At 41.9% G+C, this 12,915-nt stretch overlaps 1 protein-coding gene across 1 annotated transcript in view; it reads left to right on the forward strand.

Annotated features, from left to right (window-relative positions):
* Window positions 1-5,557, forward strand: part of LOC123499583 (mitogen-activated protein kinase kinase kinase kinase 4-like) — a 26,697-nt gene extending 21,140 nt beyond the window's left edge. The window contains 4 exon segments of the mRNA XM_045247780.1: window positions 1,329-1,481; window positions 1,876-2,677; window positions 3,039-4,364; window positions 4,366-5,557. Coding sequence (XP_045103715.1) covers window positions 1,329-1,481; window positions 1,876-2,677; window positions 3,039-4,364; window positions 4,366-5,157 — 3,073 coding nt within the window. The 3' untranslated portion in view covers window positions 5,158-5,557.
* The last annotated feature ends 7,358 nt before the right edge of the window (window positions 5,558-12,915 follow it).

Raw genomic sequence — 12,915 nt, forward strand, 5'->3', positions numbered from 1 at the left:
TTTCAAAGGTGTTTTTACGGTTTAAAAGGTTCTAGTTGAAGTAATACGGGTTTTTAAGGGTATTTTTGCGGTTTAAAAGGTTCTAATTGAAGTAATATGGGTTTTCAAAGGTGTTTTTACGGTTTAAAAGGTTCTAGTTGAAGTAATACGGGTTTTTAAGGGTATTTTTTACGATTTAAGAGGTTCTAGTTGAAGTGATGTGGGTTTTCAAAGGTGTTTTTACGGTTTAAAAGGTTCTAATTGAAGTAATACGGGTTTTTAAGGGTATTTTTACGATTTAAGAGGTTCTAGTTGAAGTGATGTGGGTTTTCAAAGGTGTTTTTACGGTTTAAGAGGTTCTAGTTGAAGTGATGTGGGTTTTCAAAGGTGTTTTTACGGTTTAAGAGGTTCTAGTTGAAGTGATGTGGGTTTTCAAAGGTGTTTTTACGGATTAAAAGGTTCTAGTTGAAGTAATACGGGTTTTTAAGGGTATTTTTACGATTTAAGAGGTTCTAGTTGAAGTGATGTGGGTTTTCAAAGGTGTTTTTACGGTTTAAAAGGTTCTAGTTGAAGTAATACGGGTTTTTAAGGGTATTTTTACGATTTAAGAGGTTCTAGTTGAAGTGATGTGGATTTTCAAAGGTGTTTTACGGTTTAAAAGGTTCTAGTTTAAAAGGTTCTAGTTGAAGTTCTAGTTGAAGTGATGTGGATTTTCAAAGGTGTTTTACGGTTTAAAAGGTTCTAGTTGAAGTGGTAGGGGTTTTTAAGTTTTTTTTTTTTTTTTTGTACTGTTTAAAAGGTTCTAGTTGAAGTGATGCAGGTTTTAACGATTTTAGTCATAGTTTAACAAAATTTCTACATTATTAACAGGAGAAACAGTCTTGATAATCTGGTTAATTATCTCTGTGGCCTCTGAAACAATAGTGATGGTTAAGTTACACGGGGCTTAAGGAATGTATCTTTTTTTAAGGTTCTAGTGACAGGTTAACAAGATTTCCACGCCTTCCCTCTCTATATATCTATCTGTCTATCTATCTATCCATCTATTTATCTATCTATCTATCCACACACCACACACTTACCTATCCACTTATTCACTATTACAATTCCCACTTTCTCTCTTTTTTCTTCCCCGTCAGGTTAACTATTCATCTGAACATCTCCACACAACTACACTGTCCCTCCCTCTCCTTCAGGCGCTATCTCTCTCTCTCTCTCTCTCTCTCTCTCTCTCTCTCTCACACACACACATTCACTTACCCACATCTTCACCCACAGTTCTCCCTCCTTTCTCTGTTCCCCATCAGGTTAACCATTCACACTACCCCGTCTCTCCCTCTGTCCACCAGGTTATCAGGCCTCTCTCCCTTTATGGGGCACAATTACGTGGAGACGATGACCAACGTGACCCACAACAAGTATGATTTTGATGACGAGGCCTTCGACTGTGTGAGCGAAGAGGCGAAGGAGTTTATACAGAAGCTACTGGTGCTTGATAAGAGGTGAGACTTGGAGAGAGAGAGAGAGAGAGAGAGAGAGAGAGAGAGAGAGAGAGAGAGAGAGAGAGAGAGAGAGAGAGAGAGAGAGAGAGAGAGAAAATGATGAATAACAGTGATATGAAAAGAGATAGATAGAGAGAGAGAGAGAGAGAGAGAGAGAGAGAGAGAGAGAGAGAGAGAGAGAGTGTGTGTGTGTGTGTGTGTGTGTGTGTGTGTGTGTGTGTGTGTGTGTGTGTGTGTGTGTGTGTGTGTGTGTGTGTGTGTGTGTGTGTGTGTGTGTGTGTTTCTATACATACACAACCAAGAACCATGAATACTAATAAATGACTTCCCCTCCTCCCCCCCTCTCTCTCTCTCTCTCTCTCTCTCTCTCCCTCTCTCCCCACCCACCCTCCAGCATGCGCCCCACCCCCGCCCAGTGCCTCAGATCACCATGGCTTCGCTCCCCCCCTCCACCGAAGTACCATCCCCTCTCCCGCCGCTTCCCCTCCTCCGCCTCCAACTCCGAGGAAGAGGAAGAGGAAGAGGAAGAGGAGAGCGAGAGTGAGAGTAGCGAAGAGGAAGAGGAGGTGATAAAAGTCGATGAAATATTACCAAGAAGAATTGAGGAAGAGGAGGAGACGGAGAAGTATAGTGTTAGGAGGAGGAGGAGGAAACAGGAAGAGGAGGAGGAGAAGGCGAGGAAGAGGAAGGAAGCAGAGGAGGGGGAGGAGAGGAAGAGGAAGGAAGTAGAGGAGGAGGAAGAGAGGAAGAGAAAGGAGATGGAGGCGAAGAGGAAAGATTTAGAACGTCAGATAGAAGAGAAGAAAAAGAAGATTGCAGAAGAAGAGGAGAGGTGCAAGAGAATGAGGGAGGAAGAGGAGGAGGCGAAGAGGAAGAAGGAGGAAGAAGAAGTGAGGAGGAAGAAAGAAGAGGAAGAAGCACGAAGAAAGGAAGAGGAGGAGAGGAGAAGACAAGAGGAAGAGGCCAAGAGAAAGGAAGAAGAGGAGAGAAGAAAGAAAGAGAGAGAGGAGGAAGAAAGAAGAAAAAGAAAGGAGGAAGAGGCGAGAAAGAAGAAAGAGGAGGAAGAGGCAAGGAGAAGACAAAAGGAAGAGGAAGAGGAGGTAAGAAGAAAGGAACTGGAAACCGAGAAGAAGAGAAAAGAGGAAGAGGAAATAAAGAGAAGGGCCGCGGAGGAGAAAAGAAGGAAGGAAGAGGAGGACAAGAAGACGAAGGAGGCGGAGGAGAAGAGGAGGAGAGAGGCAGAGGAGAAGAGGAGGAAGGAAGTGGAGGAGAAGAAAAGGAAGGAAGCGGAGAGAAAGAAGAGGGAGGCGGAGGAAAGGGAGAAGGCTGAAGAGAGAAGGAAGAAGGAAGAGGAAGAGAAGAAGAAGAAAGAAGCGGAGAAGAGAAGAGAAGCGGAAAAGAAGAAGAAAGAAATGGAAGAGAAAAAGAGAAAAGAAGAGGAGGAGGAGAAGAAAAGGAAGGAAGCGGATGAAGAGAAGAAGAAGGAAGATGAGGAGAAGAAGAAAGGGAAGGAGAGAAGGCGGCGGCGGCGGCGGCGTAGCGGCGGAGCGTGGGGGTGAGCTGGAGCGGAGCAAGGCACAGCTGAGGGAGTTCGTGGCTCGCTGGAACTCACATCCGAACTCACCCTACGTGGTGGTGGCAGAAGACGTGCCGCGGGGCCTGGAGGGGGCCAGGGGTGCCTCAGGGGCGTCCCTCACCTCCGTGGCCGTGCAGCCCCCCAGCGACCTCAGCCACGATGACCTGGACGACGAGGAGGCGGCGGCGGGCGACGACGAGGAGTTCATACACTACACCATCTCGGCGCCTCTCAAGGGCCCCGCCTCACCCCCGCAGGTGGCGCGCTGTCTGGAGGCCAGACTCAACCTGCTGCAGCGCCAGGACGCCACGGAGGACGGAAAGAGTGGCGGAAAGACCAGCGGGAGGAGTAAAGGAGGCAGGAGCGGCGGCGGGCGGGGCAGCCGCCGCGGCGAGAAGCGCAGGTCGTCGTCACGGTCGCCGAGCTCCGGCGTGCTGCACGACACGGAGGAGGCGGAGACCATCATCAAGCAGATCCTCAGCTCAGACCACCGCAGCGCCTACGAGGAGTACCAGCGCATGGTGGGCGCCATGGACGGCAGCGGCCACCTGCAGCGGCCCGAGGTGGTGGCGCTGCAGCAGGAGGAGGGCGGCACCAGACGCAGAACCAGGACGGACTCCACATCCAAACATTCCCGCCGGCAGCCCTCCAGGGATGTGCCTACCGAGGACAGGCCGCCCTCCAGGGAGAGGAACCGCTCCCCCGCTCCCCCAGCCCACCGCCGCCCCTCTAGGGACGTGCCCCTCAGCCCGTCCCAGATGGAGCGGATAGCGAGGTCGGCGCCCCAGGCGTGGCCTGACCTGATCGTGGCGCCGCAGGACGAAGCGGACGACGAGGTGCGCCAGTTCTCGCTGGACGTGCCCGTGGCCTCACTGCACAAGAGTCCCAGCGGCACCCTGCGCTCCGTGCCGGGCCTCAAGGTGTCCGCCGACCCAGAGCCTGATGCCACGCCCGCAGCCAGACGCGCCCATGCCCCCAAGGGTGCGCCCTCCCTCACCCCACCACCCTCTCCCCCATCTGAGAACTACAGCAAGCCCGCCCTCTCGCCACCGCCCTCCCCCACTCCCGCCCACAAGACCAACCTCGCCCCCACTCCCTCACCGACGCCCTCCTCCGCCACGGACAGGAAGGCCTCCCTCACGCCGCCGCCCTCCCCCGTCCCCTCCCACAAAGACTCCTCCATGAGCTCCGAGGATCCCCCCAGCAGGCTGGTGGAGTGGATCCTGGACATCGGCACCCGCACGCCGCCGCGGGAACAGTCCACCAGCAGCCTGCAGGACCGCGTCACCCAGTGGGAGGCCCGTGACGGCGGCACCCCGCCCCTCACCCTCACCCTCACGCCGCCTCTCTCCCTCCCCACGCCCCTCACCTTCCACCTCGCCCTCCCGTCGCTCCTCCGCCTCCGGCCCCGCCCCCGTCCCAGTAGGAGTAAACAAGGAGGGGCCAGCGCCGTCCCGCCGCCCACAGGCGCCCCTCAACGTCCTCTCCCAGGATGATTCCTCTGCCGAGAATGTGATTCACACCCCGTGGGGCGCCCTCAAGCGCTCCCCCTCCAAGACATCCTTTTCCAAGTCCCCGTCACGGGAGCGCGAGGCGTCGCCCACAAGCCGCGGCAGGACGCCCTCACCCAGGGAGCCAGCGCCCGCTAGTCGTCAGGAAGATATGAACGGGTGGGGGCCAGGCGGCAAGAGCTTCACGCTGCCACGCTCGGCCAAGCTGCTGCGACAGAAGTCCATGGTCAGCATGCCAGGGCAGGGCGACGCCGCGTCGCAGGATGCTGACGGAAGCCTCAAGCGTAAGGGCAAGTTCCCGCCGTCACCCAACAAGCGGCCACTCACACCGCTGCTGTTCACGGCGCAGGACAGGATCTCCATGTTTGAGAAGCAGCAACCGACAGACACGCGCGGCCCGCCACGACCTCTCGCCAGGACCCGCAGCAGCGTCACGCTGGGCGGCACCGCTTCCACCGACCCCCGCGCCGACCGCTCCCAGGTGGGCTTCATGAAGACCAAGCTGCTGAGCAAGTTGTGGCCCGGCGCGGCGCCCACGCTGCCCGAGGAGCCCGCCAGCCCCAGCCCAGCCAGACCCAAGGCCGCATAGCAACGTTCGCCGTGACTCCCGCTCCTGCAGGCTGCTGCTGCTGTCCTGCCGCGGCTGTAAGGTTGGCACAGCGCCTGCGTGCAGGCCCCTACCCCACACACACACACACACACACACACACACACGTCTGCCGCAGGACGCTCATCACCAAAGCATCCTGTCTACTCGGGTCATAGTGAGCAGGAGGTAGAGGCGCCCCGCCCCGCCCCGCCCCGCCCCGTCCCGCCCCGAGCCAGTCAGCCATGCTTATTGTACACACGTTTGTTGGGTTTTACAATAATACTCTTAATAAACAGAATATATCATACTATGTATGTATATATTTTATGTATGTATGTATGTATGTGTGTGCATTTACCTTGATTGATGTTATTTTTATTTTTATCACCTTTGTTACCTCGTTCTTGTATTATTTGCCTCTTTTTGTACCTTTAGTTTCTCATCTACGTTAATTAAGGATCTTGTACACAACACGCTGAGGAACACCACACGCTTTGGTGGTGGCGGTGGCTGTGGCGCTGTGGTCACCACCGCCCCGCCCACACACACACACACACACACACACACACACACACTGCCAAGGCATGACAAACGAACGTTACATAATAATAATAATAATGATAATAACAATAATAATGATAATAATAATAATAACAATAATAACAATAATAACAATGGTGATCCAATATCTACAATAATAACAATAATAATAATAATAATAATAATAATAATAATAATAATAATAATAATAATAATAATAATAAGGAAGCAGCCTGCACAGTTTGCCATCCCAGAAGTGAAGGCGATGAGTGGAAGCAACACTGACAACAACACAACAACACAACACAGCCTCTCTGTCCACCTCTACTCCACTAAAACGCTTCGCTCTCTCACCAAGACCATTTTCCAAGGCCACGAAGATTATCAGCTGTTCTCGAAACTGTTCCACCTGTTAATAGTCCATAAATAATCTTAATCTGTCACTGGAGCCATAAAAACATACTTAAAATGCGTGTAGCTTCAACTAGAGCCTTTGGAAATTTGTAGGATACGTTTCATAATACGATCGGTGGGTATTCTGAAACGCTTTGCTCTCTCACAATTTATGACTATTTTCCAAGGCCACAGAGATGACTAGCGGGGTTTTCAAGAGTGTTTCTCCAGTTAATAATGTAGAAATCTTGTCACTCTGCCTCTAGAATCGTATAAACACCCTTAAAAACGCTCTGCTCTCTCACTTCGACTATATTCCAAGGCCACAAAGATGACTAGCGGGGTTTTCAAGAGTGTTTCTCCGGTTCATAATGTAAAAATCATGCCAATCTGCCTCTAGAACAGTAAAAACATCTTAAAAATTCGTGTCAATTCAAATAAAGCCTTTTAAAGCAGTGGATGTGAAGCCCAGAAGTTTTTGAGAATACGAGCCATTGATATCCCACAAGACAAGCAACACACACCTCCTCACAACTCAAACACGGAGAAATACACAATTGACTCACATTATTCTCCCTCACACATACCTTAGCTTCTTCAGTACTGGGACTCATTTTTATCATGAGTTTTGAGTACCATTAGCTGATTTTATTTGCATTAGGAAGGGTCTATGGAGGGCAGAAGATTAATGGCCACAGTCTTCACTATTCTAATCCCCCACATGAGTTTTTGAAGGTGTATAAAATCGCCATATAGTCACCAGAATGAATATGGAAACGCGTCCTGGTACTGAAGGGTTAATTACTGCCTGGTGTTCCTGTGCAAGTCCAGACCCTGAAAATTAAATCAAAACAAGCTTTCTAAAACACTAATGAGATGAAATAGAATAAAAATGCGCTTTCTAAGATATACATACCCAAACAAATGTAAGTACCTAACATTATCATTTCAAAATAGTGAGGAATGTGATGTGTTGCATATAAATAGTTAACAAATGTGCTTTCTAAAATCTAAATAAGTTGGAAATTAATAAGCAAACATCAAAGAATAAAAAAAAAAAAGAACGAGAGGACACAACACGGAGAACAAGATAGAAACACGTTAGCATTTCGATAGAGAGAAGAAAACGATGTCTAGAAGATAAACAGTTAACAAATGAAGCTCAGTGGAATGAAATGCGCTTTCTAAAATGTAAATAACTCGTAAATGAACAGCAAAGCGAAGTCAAAGTATCAAAAAATCAACGAAAGATCATAACACAGAGAACAAGATGATACCAACACGTCTAACATTAACATTTCGATATAGAGAAGAATATGATGTGCTGAATATAAATAATTAACTAATATGCTTTCTAAAATTTAAATGACTCGTAAATTAACAGCAAAATAACATCACAGTTTAAAAAAAATCAACGAAATGACAGAACACAGAGAAGAAGATGATACCAACACATTAACATTTCAATATAGAGGAAATTATGTCTTGAATATAAATAGCAAACGAATGAAGCAAAATAGAATCAAAATATCCTTTCTAAAATTCCAATAACTCGTAAATTCATAACCAAAACAACATCAAACTATAAAAAAAGAATAAAAAAACAGAACAAGTAATAGGAAATGCACAACACAACACTAACAACTTCCTCTCGCCTCTACTCTGCCCACCTCCCTCCTGCCCTCAACCATTCAGCTCTTTGGCAAACTCTCTAACTCTCTGCCTGCTTCTGTCTTCTCTCCTTCCTAACCTAACCTAACCTAACCTATTTAAATCCCTGCCTGCTTCTGTCTTCCCTCCTTCCTAACCCAACACGTATATAACCCTCAATTTTAACTACAACCTCAGTATGTCTTATTTTCTTTTTCTTTTTCGTTTTTTTTTTTTTTTCGTTATTAAATTATTACTCTTAAATGCAAAAAAAGGAACCATATAGAAGACATTATTATAACTTTTTAACACTATATAACCATAAATTTTAACTACAACCTCATTATATCTTATTTTCTTTTTCTTTTTCGTTTTTTTTTTTTCGTTATTAAATTATTACTCTTAAATGCAAAAAAAAAGGAACCATATAGAAGACATTATTATAACTTTTTTTTTTTCAACACGTATATAACCCTCTATTTTAACTATACAACTTCAATATGTCTTTTCTTTTTTTTTCTTTATTTTTTGTTGTTGTCACTGAAGCACTACACTTAAATGCGAAAAAAAAAAAAAAGGAACCATGAAGACAATATCATAACTTTTTAACCCTCAAATCTAACCTCATTATATCTTTCTCTCTTTTTTTTTTCTCTTTGACTAGTACCACTCTTAAATAATAAACAAAAAAAAAAAAAAAAAGGAAGAATATAGAAGACATTACTGCAACCTTCCTAACACGTATATAACCTAAACTTTAACTAAAAAAAAAAAAAAAACCTGTCTTTTTTCTATCATTCTTTTTTGGTTCTCCTTGACTAGCACCATTCTTAAATTATATAAAAAAAAAAGAAAAATACAGAAGATAATATTATAATCTTTTAAACACTATATACTCTTGTTTATTTATTTATTTATTTTATTTATTGTATATATTTTAAACCGCTTCGTTCGTGTGGGGGAAAACAAATGAAGTCCTCCAATGCGCATTCTCTGCCACCCTTACTGTTATGCTGACTGTAGTAATAGTAGTAGTAGTAGTAGTAGTAGTAGTAGTAGTAGTAGTAGTAGTAGTGGTGGTGGTGGTTGTAATATATCGTTAATGTCATCTCTATATGTTGTTATGCTTAAGTAGTGGTAGTAGTAGTAGTAGTAGTAGTAGTAGTAGTAGTAGTAGTAGTAGTAATTTTAAGGTGTATATAACAAGTTTTCATTATATCTATCTATTTTTTCCACAGTGAGAAAAATATATATTTCAAAAATGCATCGGTCATTGTTTTAATAGCTCTCTCTCTCTCTCTCTCTCTCTCTCTCTCTCTCTCTCTCTCTCTCTCAGGGTAGGGAGACACAGTATGTACTTTCTTGGTTTATTCACTTTCTGTTAACATGTTCACTGCTTACAAAACGGGAAGGGAGGGGAGGGTAGAGGCTTACCTGTACACACACACACACACACACACACACACACACACACACAGTCGTTATTTACATAGTTTATCTTTTTTTCTCTCTCGTTAATATTCTTAGACATGCGATGATCATTAAGGGAAAAAATAAAAATGGTCTTATATTTATTTTTCTTGCGTTTGTAAAAAAAAAAATTCATGAAAAAAAAATATATGGTTTCTTTTTTTGCCTTTATATTATTTTTATTCGTATTTATTTAGTACGTCTCTTTTTTTTCCACTATTGTCTATTTTATTTTTCGTATTTATTTAGTACGTCTCTTTTTTTCCTTAATTATTATTTGTTTATCTTATTTATTCGTATTTATTTCTTTTTTTCCTTATCATTGTCTATTTTATTTTTCGTATCTAATTATTCTTTTTTTATTATTATTATTATTTGTTTATTTTATCAATTCGTATTTAATTAGTGTGTTTATCTTTTTTTATTATTTATCTTATTTTTCATATTTAATTACTGTCTTTGTCTTATTGTTATTTATTTTATTTTTCGCATTTATTTGCCTATTTTTGCCTTATTATTATCTATCTATTTTATTTATTCGTATTTATTTAGTGTGTCTTTTTCCCGTATCATTATTTTTATTGATTTATTTATGCGTGTTTATTTAGTGTGTCTGACTCATTATCCTCTGGGAAGTGAATTATGATACGATTCAATACCTTTCATAAATATAGAAATGCTCTCAATATCATCACGTTTTCTCATTATTCACTTTTATTATTATTTTTTTTTCCTTGTTCTTATTGATTTATTTATTTGTATTTATTTAGTGTGTCTAGCTCATTATCCTGTGGGAAGTGAATTAGGCTACATTTCAATACCTCTCACTAATACAGAAATGCTCTCCAATATTATCCCGTTTTCTTTTTATTCATTTTTTTTTTTGCCTATTTTTATTCAATTCATTCATTTCCTAGTCTGTCTCTAACTCATTATCCTCTGGGAAATGAATTGTGATCCGTTTCAATACCTCTTACAAATCTAGAAATGCTCTTCAATAATGTCATGTTTTATTATCATTATTATTTTTTTTATACCATGTGGGCTTTTTCTCGGGAATTTCTGAGCTAAAGGGGATACTTTTTTGTGGTACCTCCCATCTCAAAGCCCACCCGCTAGGAAACTGTTGTTCAGAGTGAGGAAGCCCAACCTACACTCGGACCGTGGACAGGATTCGAACCCGTGCGCTTGGAGACCCCTCGGACCCCAAAGCATGCATGGTTTCACTGTACCACGCCGGGTTTTTTGCCTTCTTTTTCCTCGTCTATATCCTCTCCATTATTTCCTTCATTCATCACTTTTCTTATTCTTATTAATTGTGTCGATTATTATTTTTTTTCATTTTATTTATTTATTTATTTATTCTATTTACCTATTTATTTCATTTTTCTTTATTTATTTTTTTTTTTTTTTTTGCTTCATTCGTTTGTTATTTCATTCTTCACTTTTTCAATCACATTTTCACATAACTCTTAATCTTCCTCATATTTTACTATCCATTCCTTATCTTACATTCACATTTATTTTTTTCTTATATATAGATTTTATTTTTCTCCTCTTTTTTAATATTTTCTTTTTGCATTGTTCATTTCTTTCACTTTTCACTTGTCACATCTTTACATAACTATTAATTAATTTCCTTCATATTTTACGATCTATTCTTTATTTTTATCTTATCTTATACCTTATACTTTCATTTCTACATTCTATTCTTTATTCTTTCTTTCAATTCCCTATACCTTCCATTGCCACACATTTACATAACTCCCAATTTTCTTTCGTGTTTTCCTATCTATTCCTTATCCTACATTTCACACTTTCTTCTTCATATTTTACTTTCTTTTCTTTTATATTTTGCTTTTATTTCCCTATGGTGTTTTTCATTACCGCACATTTCCATAACTATTAATTACGTTCCATATTTTACAATCTACCATCTTATATTTTACTCTTTTCTTTTTTTACATTATTTTCTTTCTTTTCTTTTATTTTCATTTCATCTACGCATTTTTTTGTCTCTCACTTCTCATTACTACCACAATCAACACATTCTTATTCTCACAAGTAGTAGTAGTAGTAGTAGTAGTAGTAGTAGTAGTAACAAGATTTTTCCTTTTAAGTTTTCATTTTTGTTATTTCTAAAGGCATTATCATTCTTTTTACACAATATGACATGAAGTTCTGATATATTCTCTCTCTCTCTCTCTCTCTCTCTCTCTTTCTCTCAGCATGAACAAAGCAAAAAACAAGAATAACCATCACACTTCTACAAAAACAGCTTCACTTTCACAGCAATCACATTCATTTTGATCTATTCGTCCCACAGCTTCACCAAATAACAAATGAATAAATAAAATACACACATCAAATACCTAATAAATAACTTACATTTTTTTTTGAGGACTTGGAAAAAAAAAAATATGAAAAAAGAAAAGAAAACTGAAATAGCAAGCTTCACAGACACACACAGACACACAGCCAATGAAATCACAGCATCCTGACACTAATGAAGCCTTGATGAGCGAGCGAATCACACGCCTTAGTCACACAGCAGCTAGTCAGTCACACAGCCTGGACACCACACAGCACACCAGTCAGATCTCTCTCCTCTCAGACACCCAAACAATCCCAGCCTTGCAAATCACGTTTCTTCATTTTTTAGATAGCCAATTATGTACATCCTTGCAAATCGACAGCCAGTTAGTTTGTTTTTTCCTCACCAGTTCAATTTTTCTTAGTTTTACGACGGAAATGCTTCACAATCTTGTTTTCTGATCTGTTTTTGTAGATTTAGCAATATTTCTACGTGTATTTTTATCGTTCTCTGGCTGTTTTGTTAGTTCTATAAGCCACAAGGTCAATTTCTCAATCTTCCTCTCTCTCACTCTCTCTCTCTCTCTCTGGGGGCATGTTAGGAGGAGGGGGGTTGGTGGTGGGAGGGTTCACCATGGTAGCTTACTTTAATCTTGTTATGAATTACGTAATAATGTTATTTATTTAATATTATAATTAACGATATTATGATACAACTCTACAGGCACATCTCATTAACATTACAGCAATGGAGGGAAGGAGGAAGGGAGGAGGGAGGCAACGGAGGAATGAGGGAGAAGGGAGGGAGGAAAAAATAGAGAAGGGAAGAAATGGTTGTATATGAAAGAAGTAATGAAGGAAATGAGGAAAGAAGGAAGAGGGAGACAACAGAGAAAACGAGGAGAAAGAAAGAAAGAAAGAATGAAGAGAAGAAAAAGTTGAATAATAAAGAAGTAAAGAAGGAAATGAGGAAAGAAGAAAGAGAGAGAAGAAAGGAGGAGAGAAGGATGGAAGGAAAGGAAAGGTAAGAAGGGAAGAAAAGATTGGACAGGAAAGAAGTAAAATATGAAGGAATAAAAGAAAGAAAGAGAGAGAGAGAGAGAGAGAGAGAGAGAGAGAGAGAGAGAGAGAGAGAGAGAGAGAGAGAGAGAGAGAGAGAGAGAGAGAGAGAGAGAGAGAGAGAGAGAGAGAGAGAGAGAGAGAAAGACAAGAAACTTAACACAGGAAGAAAAACTAGAATAAATAACTCACAGGTCCCATAAGGCAAAAACATCAATAATAATAATAATAATAATAATTAAAAACACAAGCAGGACAAACACAACAGCTGCAGCCCCACTAAACATAAACACAAACATACCACCCCTTTAAGACCCTAATGGTGACTGTAAG

Source organism: Portunus trituberculatus, chromosome 8 (genome assembly GCF_017591435.1).
Source record: "Portunus trituberculatus isolate SZX2019 chromosome 8, ASM1759143v1, whole genome shotgun sequence".
NCBI lineage: Eukaryota > Metazoa > Arthropoda > Malacostraca > Decapoda > Portunidae > Portunus > Portunus trituberculatus.